This window comes from Haliotis asinina, chromosome 4, assembly GCF_037392515.1.
Source record: "Haliotis asinina isolate JCU_RB_2024 chromosome 4, JCU_Hal_asi_v2, whole genome shotgun sequence".
In the NCBI taxonomy this organism is placed as follows: Eukaryota; Metazoa; Mollusca; class Gastropoda; order Lepetellida; family Haliotidae; genus Haliotis; species Haliotis asinina.
This window is the reverse complement of record NC_090283.1, coordinates 35,695,562-35,713,072: the sequence shown is the minus strand read 5'-3', so window position 1 is coordinate 35,713,072 and position 17,511 is coordinate 35,695,562. Positions and strand designations below refer to the sequence as shown.

At 38.6% G+C, this 17,511-nt stretch overlaps 1 protein-coding gene across 1 annotated transcript; it reads left to right on the top strand.

Moving 5' to 3' along the window:
* Positions 1–4,335: 4,335 nt before the first annotated feature.
* LOC137281519 (E3 ubiquitin-protein ligase MSL2-like) lies at positions 4,336–8,886 on the top strand. Its single transcript, XM_067812795.1, has one exon. The coding sequence runs from the start codon at positions 4,389–4,391 to the stop codon at positions 5,505–5,507; it is 1,119 nt and encodes a 372-aa protein (XP_067668896.1). The 5' UTR covers positions 4,336–4,388; the 3' UTR covers positions 5,508–8,886.
* The last annotated feature ends 8,625 nt before the right edge of the window (positions 8,887–17,511 follow it).

Sequence of the window (17,511 nt, the reverse complement as noted above, 5' to 3'; positions counted from 1 at the left end):
TTATCGGGAACATCACCCTGACTAAGTTTAGTAGATGACAATGGATTATCGATATGTACGGTTCCATTAACGGAATATCTGAAACGTGTTCTCTTTCTCCTAGTTGTGTTCCGAAACATGGGCAACCTCCCAAAGCCCATACAGCTCATAACAACAGAGTTCATTATCCAGTGCACCGCTAATCTCCCGGCTGTTACCTGTTTCATATAATAGACCAGCCTTAACAGTTTCAGAAATTAAGAGATCGATTTTGATGATTTGAAACTTAAAGTGCATAAACAAGCAATTTGGATTTTAAATCGATTGTTAAAATGATTCCACCATTCATGTTTGCTGAATGAGCTTGTGTTGGAAACACAAACCACCTCATTCAAATGACGTAACCATAAGGACATACGTTATTACAGTGTTCATTTATTCATACATGATGTTAATGGTTGAAACAAAAATACTTAATGGTCACACAAGTGTCGAGGATGTCTCAACACAATGATTAATAACAAAGGAACTTGAAACTAAAGTCTATGGTCACATGTCTTCGTATTTGTGGATCAACGTTTATCTTGCTATCTAAGAGGTCAAGTATTCCATACTGATGTCAAATGTATTAACTTTGTGAATTCTATGATCCTTTTACGTGTTTATTTGAACAAGAAGGCTAGCTCAAACGCGCCTCATTACGTTTTTAGACACATTAAGGAATGATTAAAATAGCTATCCTATTCAATCTCTCAAAATGGAAGCTAACATGGTAGAGTAAATCCCACCAAAGTTATATGCAACGCCGGCTCCTTCTGAGTTTCTGCTGCCTGGGTACCGTATTTTGCTGAACATGCTTAAAATGAACTGACCGATGTATCTAACTGCTTCCATTGGTCTTGAGCATGTGTATATTTTGGCTGAAATGCGTTTAACGAACTACTGTTACAACGAACTAAAATTAGGTGAGTTTATTTCACCATTACTCGCCTCGGTGTGTTGGTGACTTGAAGTAGTTCTCTTACATGCGCTGTTTGCTCATTTGGAAACTATTGGATACGTAACTCGAATAACAAGTTTCTAAACCTCTCCGTTTCATAATACTCGCTGTCTAATATGACACCTATTGCAGACAAAGACTATCGAAAGTCACTTGTTACTCCATTTAGTTGGTGCCACCAGAACATCGAATCAGAAACCCAGTATATTACTAAGATTCACAGGTTTGTGATGTGCTGCTTTAATTGGCCTTTCATATCTGTTGAAAATCGTTATATAATAAAGAACAATGTTATTGTTAGTCTGGCATCACATTACCCTGGGTACTGGAATGGTCTTACCTTGCCAGCGCCTTCTAGCTGTCACTTATCAGTGATACGCCCAGACTGGCAGTGGGGGCTAATGTGACAATAGGGTGACGTCACACACATAGATAATGACGTCACTAGAGTCAAGCGCCATAATACAGTGTTCATGAATAGTGTCTGACCCTCTGACAAATCTGGCAGATACACCAGCGGTCAGATAGAAATCACCAACCCACCAACCCACCAGCCCCAGTGTCTGACTGAATATTTCACAATGTCTTTGTACGAAGATGTTATTTGCGGCATATGACACTTGTTTGCTGTTCAGAAATCTTATGTTTGTTATCATATAATGTTAATAATTACAATGCAAATTATAAGAAATGTCAAATCTGAAATGTTTGTTAAACTTTATTCTGTGGGTCCTGTGAATTTTCAGTGGGTCAGACAGACATCTGAAACTTACAGGACCCAATGTCCTGTTACTTTGAAACACCATCGTGAACACTGTAATATGATTCAAAGTTCCAGTCATGTCGCTAAGATTGTTCGATATGCACTACGCACAATATCTCATAACCCGTCTACAATATATGTGAATACTCATAACAAGGTTCTGAACTCGTTAAGTCGAAAATGCACATTCACTAATTGATGCCAAATTGAAAAGATTTTCGAAGCTCTCTTAGCGCTAAAATAGTCGTAAGTGCCGTATCTTAACATTAACTTACGACTCTCTAATCGCTAAGAGAGCTCCGAAAATCTAGCCCCTGGATGCCATTGTACAGGGAGAGTTTACCCCTAATGTTTATGTTTAGTGCAAATAATTATTTTAAGTAATATAGCACTATGTAGTGTACAGACTGTCATGCGAATGTAATATTATGTGTGACCATTATTAGATGTTGAGTGAATTTAATATTGTTATACAACTATGATTGCAGAATATTGCAACATCATTCAAATGAATGGAAAAAAACTAGTTCTTGCTCTTTTGTTTCTCTCGGTGTGATCTGAGTATTATTTATGTTCGTCTGAAATAGTATATTTACAATCGCAAGCAGTAACCTTTGTTTCATGTTTTTTTACTCAGTCTCTCTTTCCGCTGAAGTCTTTCATCACTACGTGTTTGGTTTTTACTCAGTTCTTGAGACGAGTAAAGATCCGGGATTGGTCTTCAGCAAGGCGTGAATGTCGTATGAGGCGACTAACGGGGTCGAGAGGTCAGGCTCGCTGACTTGATTGTCACATGTCACCAAATCAACATTGCGTAGATCGATGTTGATGTTGTTGATCACTGAATTGTCTGGTCCAGATTCGATTATTTATAGACTATCCCCATATAGTTGGAATTTTGCAAAGTGTTGCGAATCAGTCAACCAACCAACATACCCCTACGGTGGTTACTTACGACAGTAGTATCGCTAAAGTTATTTTGGACAATAGAACCCAAATGTCCACATTGTCATTATATTGTTTGTTATTTATTTCACAACATACTCAGAAATATTTGACTGTGTAACGGTCACGCTAGTGGTTGATAGTGTGAGTAGCGTTCTCCGGCGTTGATGAAATTGACGTTTTTCACATTATTAGGAATGTAATTATGTTCTAGCATACAAACTTTGACTTCAATACCTAATTTGGTTTCAAGAGGCTACGAACGTGAAACATGAAAAGCGTGCATATTTAAAGAGCGTGTTTACCTCCCTAAACAAAATTAGGAAGTCGATTCTTGACTAAAAACATCATTTCCTCGATGTTTTTGTTTTCATTTTGTTGTTCTAGTTACTTAGAGTACGGATTATTTTCTCTCAAAATATTTCATCTAAATACAGAATCAATAGTCTTACAAGTAATACTATGAGTTCGATCCCAAATATTACTTTCAGTGGGATTGTCTATTTCGGCATCTTTGTGAGGTATGGCAGGGATGTTACATGTGATTATGTTACCTACGGCGGGTACACATGCACCAAGGACTACAGATGAAGCCCTGCGCTGTCTATAAAATTTAATTTCAGTTAGGCCTAACATCTTAGGTCGGATCGTGCGACTCTGACCTTGCGCCTCTTTATTCCATACATTCATCAATACTGATGAAAACTCGACATTTATCTTCCGTACGTGAAAGAGTCATATGACTGGTCGTAGACATGCTTAGAATCATCAAATCGGGAGTCCTGTGAGCACATTCATAAGACACGATAGATGTGGCCTTTCGAACAAAGTTTGCGTTAAATGTGCCATAAAATGAAATGACTGGTTTGTGAAGTGACTAATAATTTTAGTCTTTTTGTGAAATGACTATGAGGGTCAGGCATTTCGTGTCAACTTGTGACAACAATCAACATACTTCAGTCATTTCATGAAATCCCTTTTAATAACGTAACTGCAACAGTGGATCACAATTTCAACATCACATATTGTCACTAACAGTGAAAACTGTTGTGGCAGCCCGTGTTGCATTTCAGCTTGGCTTTGAAGCTTTGAAACATTTACACGTACCTGTTTGTTTGACACTTGCTTTGTTCAGAGCAGTCACACCTCCCATACCCCAAAATCTCATTTCATCTAATTAAAATTTATATGGTGGACAGTGGTCCAGAGGGGTCCACCACATAATAAGATGAAAGGAGATTTCATAAATATGACTGAAGAAAATTGATTGTTTGTACACAAGATGACGCCAAATGACTGACCCTCTTAGTCATTTCACGAATGGCTGAAATTTACAGTCATTTCACGAAATGACAGATATCACAATCTGGCTGTAACGTGTACATACCCTTGCATTTCATATTTACTGCAGGCGAACAGCACATTTAGGTAAAAGCAAATTAACTTGTGTCTTAAAGAACGTATTTAAGGATGGGCATGCAGAATAAAGAGATATGAAATAGACAGTTTTTCAGTTAACGATCTAATTTTACACAGAAGTAGAAACGATGTGACAAGACTTTTTAGTGGTACGTTCATGCAATAAACAGTGAGAGTAGCTTCCCTTAGACAACAGCTTATTGACGTCAGCGAATAATGTGAGTGAAAGATCCTGCACACGGAAGTAAGGAAAACCTAAGCAGTGTAATTTTTTCTCCCATAATGACAGCTATCAGTTTATACATTTCTACATGTAGATATGTAATGCAGGCCGACGCGGCTGACCACGATTCGTGGACAGACTTGTATCGTTATCTGCCATATCTTCGTCAAGCTCTATCATGTTGTGTGTGCGGGAACATCATTTCTAAGCCTCGAGGACCAAGTCACAGCGAGTGTTTACACAATGTATGTGCCCACTGTGTGGGAGGTAAAATGAGGCTGAAACCTTCATGTAGTTGGTGTAAGGACTATGTCGACTTTCGAGACAATACCCATTTGAGGATATTGGTTCTGTGTTTTCAAAAGCTTTGCGAATACATTTATGCCACACAGATTTGGACAGAGCTTACTGTGTCTTCACCTAACGGTGAGATAAATCCACTGGTATCTATCATTAAAGAAGCCATGGCATTCGAAGATGACTATGTGTCAAATACTCACATTCCAAATCTACCTATGGCAATGCCAGTTTTGACACCTGCCACAATTAAACCAGTAAGAAAGAAGCATAGTTCCAACAGAGAACAGCCAGCTGATGATGTCAGTGAGGGGTCTTCACAAGACCCCCCAACTCTCTCCCCTGAGTGTGACACTAGTCTGTTTGAAAAGGATGGCACAAAAAGTTGCCCAAATAAAGATGGTGAAAGTGCACTTATTGGTTTAGGGAGTGATTCTGTGCCAGCTCAAATGCATCAAGACATGAGTCAGGATAAATTTGGAGTGAATGCATACATGGGGAGGAGTCACCATGTAAGCTGCAAACACAAGTCTGAGAAACAGGTTGAAGTACATGCTGAAGAAGTAATTAGCAAGTCAGGGAAAAATCAACGATCTAACAGTCAAGACAATATTTTTGAACCACCAAGTAAACGGACACGGGCATCTTCTCTTCCAACTGGTTCAGAATTGTCCAGAAAAGTATGTAGATGTGCTCGAAATAATCCCCCAAATAGGTTGACTTGCCTTGGTCAGAGATGTCCATGTTATAGCTCCAGAGTGCCATGTATTGGGTGTATGTGCAGAGGATGTCGGAATCCAAGAAAATTAGACTTCAAAGTTCTCACTGACCCTGACTGTGGTCACTATGACAGTGCATGTGGCACTGGTATAAATTTGTGAACTTATGGTTATGTGTTATATACACTGGTATATTGTTGTGACCAAAATGATCTACATGTGATAATCAGACTAAGTTTTCAGTTCGCAGTTTCATAAACATGATGAATAAGAAGTTCTCAAACAGTATTAAATTCTTTTTCAGTTCATGTATTTCTCTTTGGTCAGATTATTTTTACAGTTGTGTTGGCAAGTATAACGTAGCAAAATTGTTTTTGTTTTAAAAATAGACACATTATAGAGGTTTGAGGGTTTTAGTGATGTGAACAAGTAAAGTTGAGATGTTTAAAGGATAACTTATTGTTGAAAATTAAGTGAGTTTACATTGTGACATTGTGGGTTGTCTGTTGCCCATCCTGTTAATAGATGTTACATCGTTAACATTTGGTTTTTAGATTAGAGATAACAGATACTGCAAGGTCGATGGAGCATAAACTTTGCTTGAATGATTGCGGGTGTGATGTCTCTAAATTTACTCAGAGTATTACAATCTGATCAAGTTCCACCAGTGTGAGGGCCATATTGAAACATTTCAGTGCTGGTAATAAGTGCAGGTATTGTTATGAAATTTGGCTTATTTGATTATTTTAACTAGTTTATAGCCCTGGTCCAGTAATCATGATGAAATTCTGTTTTGTATCATAAGTTCAACTTTATAAAGCAAGATATGAACTCTTTTTTTCTGAGATACAACCTCAATCTAGCTTGCCACTATGTTTCATCAAATAATCTGCATGCAATGAAACCATGGTAAATTTTTGCATGTAGTTGCTCACAGAAATCATAATGACGTAATCATAATGAAAAGAAATACTTAGAGCAACATTTGATGAGATGGCCAGTATGATGGCCCTGTGTCACCGCAACACATTCGGATACTGAAGAAAACAGTGAAGCAAGTTCAAGCAACACATTCGGATACTGAAGAAAACAGTGAAGCAAGTTCAAGCAACACATTCGGATACTGAAGAAAACAGTGAAGCAAGTTCGAGTAACACATTCGGATACTGAAGAAAACAGTGAAGCAAGTTCAAGTAACACCACACTCTGCATGGAGGGCAGACCTTAGTACCCAGTTTCAATAGCCCCATAGCTGACCACAGCCCTAGTTGCTTCAGCCATGGAGGAAAGGGTCAATGTTTGTTGTGACAGACTAATTACGAGCTATGTCACTCTTTGCAAAATTCAGCACTTCTTTTTGTAGTTGATGAAATTTTTACCATGATCTTGAAATGTTCTACTTAACAGATAAAGTGTAATTTGTCTTGCTGTTTCATCTTTATGTAGTCATCTCCCTGAGGTTTCATCATATATTTAAATCGGATTTTACTACTTGTAACTCAACGTGTTTTCCCTTTTGTCTGATAAGAAAATTAACATTGTTTTTTAACTTTTTGTTCTGTCTGGTTCTGAAACGTTTCTCAACATGAATGTTTGGTTTTGTAACCATGATCTCAGAAAGCTCAGGGCAGGTGAATATGAGACTTTTCATGCTTGTAGCTCCTGTTTGATTAAGATCTGCTGAAATTGTACTGTAATACAGGATTAGATACTGGGGAATATGTGTTTTGATTTTTTCAATATTATATTTTGAACTTGCTTTGATATATACTTCAATTCTTAGAAAATGTTCTACCATGTTCTGTTGAGTGGTACGTGTCTTGTTGAGTGTCAGAAGCAGCAGGAATGAGGAAGCTTCACTTGGCATGTTTGATTCACATAAAGATGGAATCATAGTGTGTCCCGTCACTAAAATTTCCTCTGTTAAGGCAGAACTATCAATACAGACAACAACATTAAATAAGTATGTATCTTTGTTGATGTTTAAAGCTAGTGATTTCATGTCCTGCTGACTTACACCATAGTTCCATGAATAGTGATTTTGAAACATTGTGAATGTTTCCTAGTTTATTGGTTTTGTTCCATATATATTAGTTTAGGTAACATGGATGGATAACAGGTAATGATCAAGGGAGTTTATTACGGTAACAACTAGTGATCTTTGGAGGATCTTGGTGAGCTAGTTCAAGGCTGGTGTTAAGCTCCTGACAGTGCAATGCTACTGATACTATTCACATGGTAGACACTTTGGTGGAGGGAAATATGACATACTGTACACTTTCAAAAGTGCAATTAATGTCGGTTGAGTTTGTTATATGAACAAATTATTATTCTTGAACAAATCACCGTGATTAAATTCTAATGGTAGCGTGTCAATATTTTGACAAATGGACAAAACTGTCCAGTGGGAGTGTTAGCAAATCGTAATATGCTGTTGGTCAAAATGTCCATGGACAGCAGGTCAGGACTTTCCCAATTTGTTTAGAGCATTGACTTGTCAAAGGTAAAGCAGCAATTGCTTTGGAATAACTACTGGGACCAGGGACCCTAGACACTCAACTGACTCGCTTCAAAAAGTTGGATGACCTCTATCTAACCCATAGTTGCCTGACATTGACCTTTGGTGTTAGAAGAAGTCTGCACAAGTATGACATCAATCTTCTCTGATAACAGTTTTGTATTGAAGTTGGTTAGTTGTGTGAATGCCAGCTAATCAGCAGATACTTCAAGTCATTGATTATTTTGGATGTAAAGATGAAATATAGGTACAAAATGTATGAAAGGATTACAGACATGAAGGCATCGTATCTTGTTCAAATCAACAATTGTGATACTGTATGTTTGGTTTAATTATGATACTAAGTAAGTTGAAATTACAGTAATAAACTAAATTACAAAATGTTTTGAAATCTCTTTCATAAATTATGACTTAAACTTTGTGTAAATTTGTTCCTGCTATCACACATTGTATTCAACATTGTTTTCCCAAACAGCGTTGCAATAAAGAAATGTATGCAGAGTATGATTGTCTTAGAATCTTTTGCACCAGTTTACCTGAATTCTCCATAAATATTTGAACCAGAGGTTGATTATAGGGCTCTTGTCATGGTCTAGTAATATGGGCTGTGCCATTCCATATCTGCAATACTATGTAATGTTAGTTGTACAAAACCAACCAACATGCATCAGATATGTCAGTTGCTTGAATCAGTCAGCATACAGGAGATGAAGAACTGGAAATATTGCAAGTTCATGTTAGAAATTTATCAGTGCCAAGAGATGTTGAAAAGTATTGTCAGGTTGTATTCAACAGGTAAATACTCATTCTAATTGCTCTAGCATATGTGCCAGGATGAGTGTAAATGATATAACATATGTTAAGATTTGTGTCATATATGTAGTGGCTCTTGCCCTGTCCACATTCAGTACTCTTTTCACCTTCATTGATGCTCAAAGGTTTGATTAGCATTTCTTGTATTTTATACAGAACGTTTTCATATTTAAACAAGACTCCCTGCTGACTGTGCTAAATGTATGGACAATACTGTTACTGTACGGAAAGTTATTTTGTCAGAAAGAAATTATGAATGTACTGTAGGCTACATACGATGGTCTGAAACGTATAATAAAAGTAATAATAATAATAATAATAATATGTCATGTTTTTCAAATGATCCCATTTAGTTACATACCATTTAAATGTTAATTGTGAGAACATTCCATATGTTTTGCAAGGGTTCCTTTTTTTCAGGAATACATTGCCCAGAGACTAGCACCATTTGAAGGTGCAAAAGTACATTAATACGTGATGGACTCAGCCACTGCAGTTGATAGATTTATATTCTATTTAATATGAATGTTGTGATAGTTAAACACCACCTTGTTAATGAATTATACAAGTGTTTTGTTATTGTAGTTCTATCATGATCCATTGTTCTTTATGAGTTGATGTTTTACAAAGTTTCAGTTCACCACATAAAAAGCTGTTGGTGTTGTTTTCGTGTGAAGATAAGGATATATATTTTTTTTCCCACATGTTATAAAAATGTATCTTTTATTCTTAACCCTGAAGCTGCTTGACTGATATCGCTTTAATGTTGCATTTACCCCTTTGGTGTTCCCCATGAACACAGGGTTGGCTGCAGGTCAGCTGAACGCATGCAACTCGTCACATGACAGGGGCACATTCCCCATTGTGTATGTATTGTTGGCAGGGTTCACTCCCATAAGACAGACCTCCCAAAAGACATACTCAATGAGTACATTAATTAGCTGAGTCATGCTGTCCACCAATTATTTAATTAATGAGCTGACCCAGAGTCACTACAGAATATACATTCCGTTTGAGTCAGGGCTACTAGCCTCAGGATGGTACAACAGGCAACTGTGACACCATTTGTCATCCTTTAAGTCGTGACTCTGACACTGAGGACCCAAGAGGTGTCCCAGGATAGTGTTTGAGATGTCCCCCGCCATGACCGGCTGCTCCGTTTCTTTGGTTTCACCCCGCCGCGACAAATAACTACTTTTGCGTTTTCAATCCTGATAGTTTCTGAAACAAGTTTTTTGGTGGCGTCTGGAAAATGTTCAAATATAAGAAAGTTGTTGGGTATTAGTAAATGATAGACATGTACTATTTATATTCATGTGGCAATTTTGTACAATGATCAATTATATATAGATATAATAAGCTGATATGAAAATACTTGTCTAATTTCGATATGACTGGCATGGGAGCAGAATGTGTCCTATTCCAGAATGCTGAACCTCGCGTACTTCTTGATGGCTACCTGTATCCCAAGAATAGGATGAAAGGAGAAAATGTATATTGGATATATGTGTACAGGTCTTGTCAGGGAAAGTATCACTATGTGAGATTTCACCATGGACACTTCTGAGCACAACCACCCACCTAAGGACGAGCGAGAGCTGAGGTTTTTTGGTACATGTACACTGAGGAAGAAGGCCAGAGATGAGACAACGCTAAGACAACTTACAACAACATAATCAGTCAGCAAGAAGACGACAACATGTCCAACGTCCTGTCCTTCCACAGCATGAAAAGTGCCGTGTACCGTCAAAGTCAACAGAACATCCCTCCACTGCCCAGAACATTAACTGAAGTCAAGCTAAGAGACCAGTGGACCACAGCTCATGATGGGAGAAAATTTCTGCTGTTCTCAGAGAAGAGGACAAAATCCTAGTCCTGCTTGTAACGTTCTGTAGATCTCGAAATGGATTAAACACAGAGACATTGTGTACAGGTCGGACATACTGGTTTACTCATTCAAAACGCCATGTACAATGCAAGGGAGATAACTCCCGAAGATGTGCATCTCAGTACATCTCCCCTCTTTAAGATGTACAAACAAAACATATGTAAGTATACTGAAGATGATTACAGTTTACAGAAATAAGTCACTGGAAAATCCATGTGAAATACGTTTTGTTAAGAGTCCTGAAATTATTATTTCTGAAGTAATTTATTTTATTTTTTTTTTTAAACTCATAAATAAGTCTTTTCACATGACCTGGACATTTTTTTATCAGTTCTGACAATGTGACTTGTCTGGTATGATACTGCTGATTTAGCTAGTCACATAGTCCTTAAGATATTTGGGTGGCTTGACCTGTCTGCCACTTCGTGTTAGGGTAGGGCAGTTCTGTGTGTTACTGGTTGTTGACTGTTCAGGGCCTGCTTTGACCTCAGGTTCTGTTGTGTTCTGTTTCTCTGTTGGGACCATATTATCAACTGGATCCGAGCTGTTAGGTTGAAACCTCAACTGTTTTGGACCTCTGCGATGCCTGCGATTTCTCCTATACTGCATCCCGTCCTCAGTTTCGACACAGTAATATCTTATTCCCACCTTATCTTTCACCTTAGCACTCTTCCATTCCTTTTCTTCCCCACAAGGCTTCATTACGACGGTCTCGCCTGGTTTTAGCTCTGGGAGGTTCTTGGCATTTCTGTCATAATATTTCTTCTGTTTTGCCTTTCTGGTAGAAAGTTTCTTTGGGACTGAATTTACTATCTTGGGAGACAGTTGTCTGGCTGACAAACTCAGCAACGTGCGTGTTCTGCTGTAGAGTCGCTGAACTGGGGAGCTTCCCATGTGTTTTGTAGGTGTATTCCTCCAATCGAGGAGTGCCAAATAGGGATCTGTGCCAGCTTTCTTTGATCTTATCATTATTCTCTTGGCTACTTTCACTGAGTTCTCAACTTTACCATTGGACTGTGGATAGCGTGGAGAGCTCGTACAATGTTCAAATTCAAAAGTTCTGGCAAATGCTGCAAATGCTTTGGAGCCAAATGGTGGTCCATTGTCTGATATGACCTTAACTGGAATACCATGTCTGGCAAACTGCTGCTTCATCTTCCTGATGACTGTCCTTGACGTCTTCTCATGTAGTCTATCTACTTCGAATAAGTCTGAGTAATAGTCAGCTGTTATGAGAAAGTCTTTCCCCTCAAAGTTGAACAAATCGACTCCTACTTTCTCCAAGGGATGGCTTGGCAAACTGTGACTTTTCAATGGTTCTTTCTGTTGCTCATCATTTTAACAGGCACAGAATTCACACTTGTTTATGAATTCCTTCACATCTCTATTCATATTGGACCAAAACACAGCTTCCCTTGCTCTTCTAAGAGAATTCTGAATTCCACTGTGACTCAAATGTAGTTTGACCATGATGTTGTGTCGTTCCGCTTTAGGAAAAACCACACGTTCACCTTTAAAGACTACACCATTCTGGAATGACAGTTCATCTCTATAGTTGAAGTATTGCTGAACCACACTTGAGAGATGAGATCTGTTGTCTGGCCAACCTTCTTTGATGACTGCGGCTACAGCTCGAATTTCACTATCTTCAGATGAGGCTTTGGATATTTGAGTGAATGTTTGTGATGATACTGGAAGATAACTCACCATATCAATTGATTCGACATCTATTTCAGCTGGAGATCGGCTGTCTACCATCATGATACTGTGAGCATCTTGATTTTGCTGGTTTGACACCTGTGGCAGAAAGGCGTGACTGAGGGTATCAGCCATGACCATCAAAGAGCCCTTCTTGTAAACCACTTCAAAGTCATAACGTTGTAAGCGTAGCATCATTCTCTGCAAGCGCTTTGGAGCATTGTGGAGACTCTTCTTCAAGATAGTCTTTAGTGGCTTGTGATCAGATTCTATTTTCACATGTCACCCATAGACATATCTGTCAAACTTCTCCATGCCAAACACAATGGAGAGTAGCTCTTTCTCTATCTGAGCATAATTTGTTTCAGTCTCAGTGAGTGCTCGTGATGCATACATGATTGGATGATCGTTCTGCATAAGGCAAGCCCCTAAGCCTTTTTCCGATGCATCACACTGTAACACAGTTTCGGCCTCTGGATTGAAATACTTCAGAACCGGTTTAGCAGACAAAATCTTCTTCACTTCATCAAAGGCTTTGGTGTGAATGTGGTCAATCCATCGAAATACAACACCTGATTTGAGCAAATCTCTGAAAGGTGCAGTTGCTTCTGACAACTGTGGAGCAAACCTCTGCACAAAGTTGGTAAGTCCCAAAAGACGCTGTATCCCTTGTTTATCAGTTGGAGGTGGCATTTTCAAGATTGCCTCAACTTTGGAAGGATCTACTTTTAGACCTTCTGATGATATCACATGACCTAAATAGGTAACTTCAGTTCGTTTCAGTTTCATTTTCTGGAAATTCAGTTTGATGCCTTTCATCCGACATCTTTGGAGGAGGGCTTAGAGGTTTGCATCATGATCTCGTGATGCTTCATCCAAGTTGCTGCCTGATCCATAGATGATGATGTCATCATGAATAGCTTTAGCTCCATGAAGACCTTCCAATGCATCATCAAGTTGTCTCTGGAATTAATCTGGGGGAGGTGAGATACCAAAGGGCATTCTTTTCCACCGAAACTTTCCCCATGGGGTATCAAATGTGGTTAGGTAACTGCTTTTTTCATCCAAGCCCACATGCCAAAATCCGTTTTTGACATCAACCACTGTAAATAGTTTTGCATTTGACAGTTCAGGCAACACATCATCAATTGTTGACATGGAGTAGTCATTTCTCTTTAATGCTTTGTTTAGAGGTTGTGGATCTAGGCAGACACGTAGACGTCCATTACTTTTCATGACAACTACCATGGATGAAATCCATTCAGTTGGAACATCAACCTTCTGTATCACTCCAAGCTTTTCCAGTCTGTTCAGTTCAGCCTTGAGCTTGGGCTTAATAGCTATTGGAGTCTTCCTTAAAGGAATCTTCACTGGAGAGACTTTTGGATCTATCTCAAGTTTAAGGGTGCCTTCTAACTTTCCTTCACCAATGAAGACATCTGAAAACTCTTCAGTTAGAGTGTCTTTGGAAATCAACATTATGTTGTCGAAGTTGACTGTAATCAGGTTCATCCCTTGGACTGCCTGTGCACCAAGAACAGGTCTTACTTCATCCTGAACTATGATGAATTCAAGCATGTGGTTTTCACCATTTTTTGGATTCACCACAGAAATCTGAGTTTTCCCAATTGTATCCATTTCTGTATTGTTGTAGAGTATCAGTGGAGTGTTATAAAGATCCAAACTTTCTTCCTTTCCATGGAATATTGTCCTGAACAAAGAGACTGGCATAGCGTTCACTGTTGCACCACAATCAAGTTGAAACTTGATATTCTGTTTATTGACTTTCATCTGTGCAAACAGTTTCTTTGGAGGGTTATCATTCACAGACAGGATTGATTCTTCAAGGCTCAAGGCATAGTCTCCTTCCTCACTCTCTGATTCAGAAGTGGAGAGATCTTCAACAGCACTGACGCTCTGTCACCTGTTTCCTTTCTGTCTGCTTTTCACTTTCTTATGTGTACACTTAATATCAAAATGATTCATGCCATGACAATAGGTACACTTTTTCCCAAATGCTGGACACTGGTCTCTATCTCTAGCATGAGATCTGCCACAGAATTTGCACTCTCCTATGTAAGACAGATATTTTGGTTTAGGTTGTTCCCTCTCTGATCTTCCACTTTTGCTTTGACCCTTCTTCTTTCCATGTCTGTTTCCATTAACAAAGGACACCTGATCAGGTCTCATAGATTTGAGTTGATGATCTGTTGTTTCACATGCTCTACACACAGTGATGCACTTTTCTAGAGTCAAGTTTGCAGTTTGTAACAGTTTCTTTCTTGTACTATTGTCAAGAATTCCTACAACAATTCTGTCCTTGATTGCAGGATTTGGCAAGAGATCTCAGAGCCGCTACATAAGTGTCAATAGATTCACCACCTTCCTGTTCACGTTTATTGAAGATGTACTGCTCATACGTTTCACTTGTGGAACCAACACAAAATGTCTCAATTTTTTCCAAAACAATGTCTATATTACAAGTCTCTGAGCAATTTCATAATTGTCCCATCCACGCTTGAATCTTTTCCAGTTTGTGGCTAAATTCCCTTTCAGATCCAATTTTGGCGGTAGAGGAATTGCAGAAGGCATATATACCACTTTAGCAACAGTTTTTTACCTTCAGCCATGATAGGAATTTATATATATATTTTTTTCAGTATATGTGAACTTCAGTGAAGCCTCGGCAAGTCTAGATTTCCAAGTCAAACGTAACTGATATGGATTTTGCAGTTTATTGAGAGAATTATCACAATTCGTTCCATCAAAGTTGAGTACACTTCATAGAAGATGCGTTTCATAACAAGAATTCTTTGAAAAGGTCCGTGTACAACGTAACATTTGCATTCACGTCCCTGCTCGAAAACTGGGGGACTTGTAACACCATGTGCGCAGTTGATGAAGCATAAAATTTCGAATTTACCTCAGATCTGGTAATTTGTCGACTTGCAAACACCAGTATATCTTTAGAAAAGACTCGTGATGACTTTTCTAACCACTTCTGACACCTCTAATGTTCTGTAGATCTCGAAATGGATTAAACACAGAGACGTTGTGTACAGGTCGGACATACTGTACTGAGATGCACATCTTCGGGAGTTATCTCCCTTGCATTGTACACAGCGTTTTGAATGAGTAAACCAGTATGTCCGACCTGTACACAACGTCTCTGTGTTTAATCCATTTCGAGATCTACAGAACATTACACTGCTCAGATAAGGCCATGGAAGCACTGTAGTGGAACCAATTATATGTCATCCAAGCAATTTCAGGTTCCACGATGTACCCTCTTGTTTATGCTCTTCTCCCTAACCACCAGAGCATTACCTATGTTCGTCTATTCAGGGTCTAGAAGATGTGTGTCCAACAAATGCTCAACAGACCTTTTGAATCCACTGTGATCCAGTCAGACTTTGAGTTGGCTGCCATTCAAGCTCGAAGCCGTGGACCAGTTCCCTGACATTTATCATACACAACAGACGAATGACTACATGTTTGCAACCTAGATAGATAGAGAAACCAGATTTCCACCTGGACTCTGGAATCACCTTGTTACACAAGGTCCCAGGACCAACAACAATCTAGAGGGGTTCCATTCCCGCATCACCAAATCCATCCAACATTATCATCCCAACATTTTCACATTCCCTGAGCTTGTGCAGAGAGTGGAACATGCAGAGAGAGCTAAACCTGCCCAGACAAACTTTGGTGCTGCCTCAACACCCAAGAAAGCTGTGTACTGGGAGAAAGAAAACCAGCTTGTGTGACTAAAGAAATGGCTCAGAAGCAGAGAGAAGTTCTTCCTTCAGTTCCTTGATGCAGTCAGCCACTGATTATGCTCAAGTGACTTTGTAATTAGTGCTATCTGTGGACTGACTAACATGAGATGTAAAACAATATGTTACTTGCACGTATATGAATTATTGTTTTTGATGGCAAACATATGTTGATGTACACACATATGCATGAAAATCAGAATTCATTACATGAATTAATAAAATTATCATTAATACCTGATGTTGTCTTATTTATCAATACGATTATTTTCAGCTTAATTAAGCCAACCATAAAATGTGTTGTTTTAAGCAGTCTGTCTTTTGGGAGGTCTGTCTTATGGGTAGAAATTAGTGGTCCTGCTGACTTTGTATCAGGGCACTTTGTTCATTGTTAGTTTTTTGTTGTAATGTCAGTGAACTTTCCGTTTGTAAATGTGAAAGATATTTACATATTTTATTTGCTGGAGGCACAGGTACAACATATCTAAAGTATAGTCAGTAGGTTCAGTAGATGTGTTTATGTCAGTTCAACAGAAATAATGATGTTTTTTTTTCTGGAATGACAGTGCCCGGGGCTGTCTATTAAACTTAACCATAAAGTTGTTTTGATAAGACCGTAGGCAGAATGAACTGTAGGCGCACAGGGAACATCCTTGTTTCTCAGTCTGAAAAAGTGTATGTGCAGAGCAAAAGAGTTCATTTATCTGTTGAGTTGTGAAGTCTTTAAAGATTAGAGATAATTATTTAGTATGTTTAGGGCTGAATACTCTAACCATGCTATTACCTGTTCAGTGGGGTAGCCTAGTGGTTTGGTTTGGCTGGTCACACCAAAGACCGGGGTTCAATTCCACACATGGGTACAATATGTGAAGCCAGTTTCTCGTGTCCCAACTGTGATTTTGCTCGAATATTGCTAGAACCATGTTTTATGATGAGAGGTTTTACACAGTAGTTTGATATATGAAAATTAGAGACATTTCCTAAATTTCCAGGTGTCAGATACACACATTATGATGAGAGAGGGTTTTGAATGTTTGCCATAAAGCCTGAGCATTGATTGTGAAATGGCATGAATCTTCATCAGGTATTCTGTGTATATGGACATATAGGAATCCAAACTGAGGCCCCAACATGGGAACTGTGTGCAACAATCCACTGCGATAAGAGTGTAAATGGAACTTACAACCTATACAATGCTTGAGGGAATAAGGTGTTGCCAGTGGAAGCAATCCAGTTGTCTTCTGTCTCCTTGTTATAAGTCCATCTAATCTTGTTGTCAAACACATTAGTTTAGTCTTTGTTTTTGGTATGAAGTATAAGGACTGACTTGCGTCTTTTGTCATACACAGATTATTCTGTGGATTCTAAGTCGCATAGATTCCAACACATGTACAGCTATGGGTAGAACAATATTTCTTCTTGTTTGTGTTCTGTTTTATAGGTTGTTATTTTGTCAAAGTAATACAAACCTGT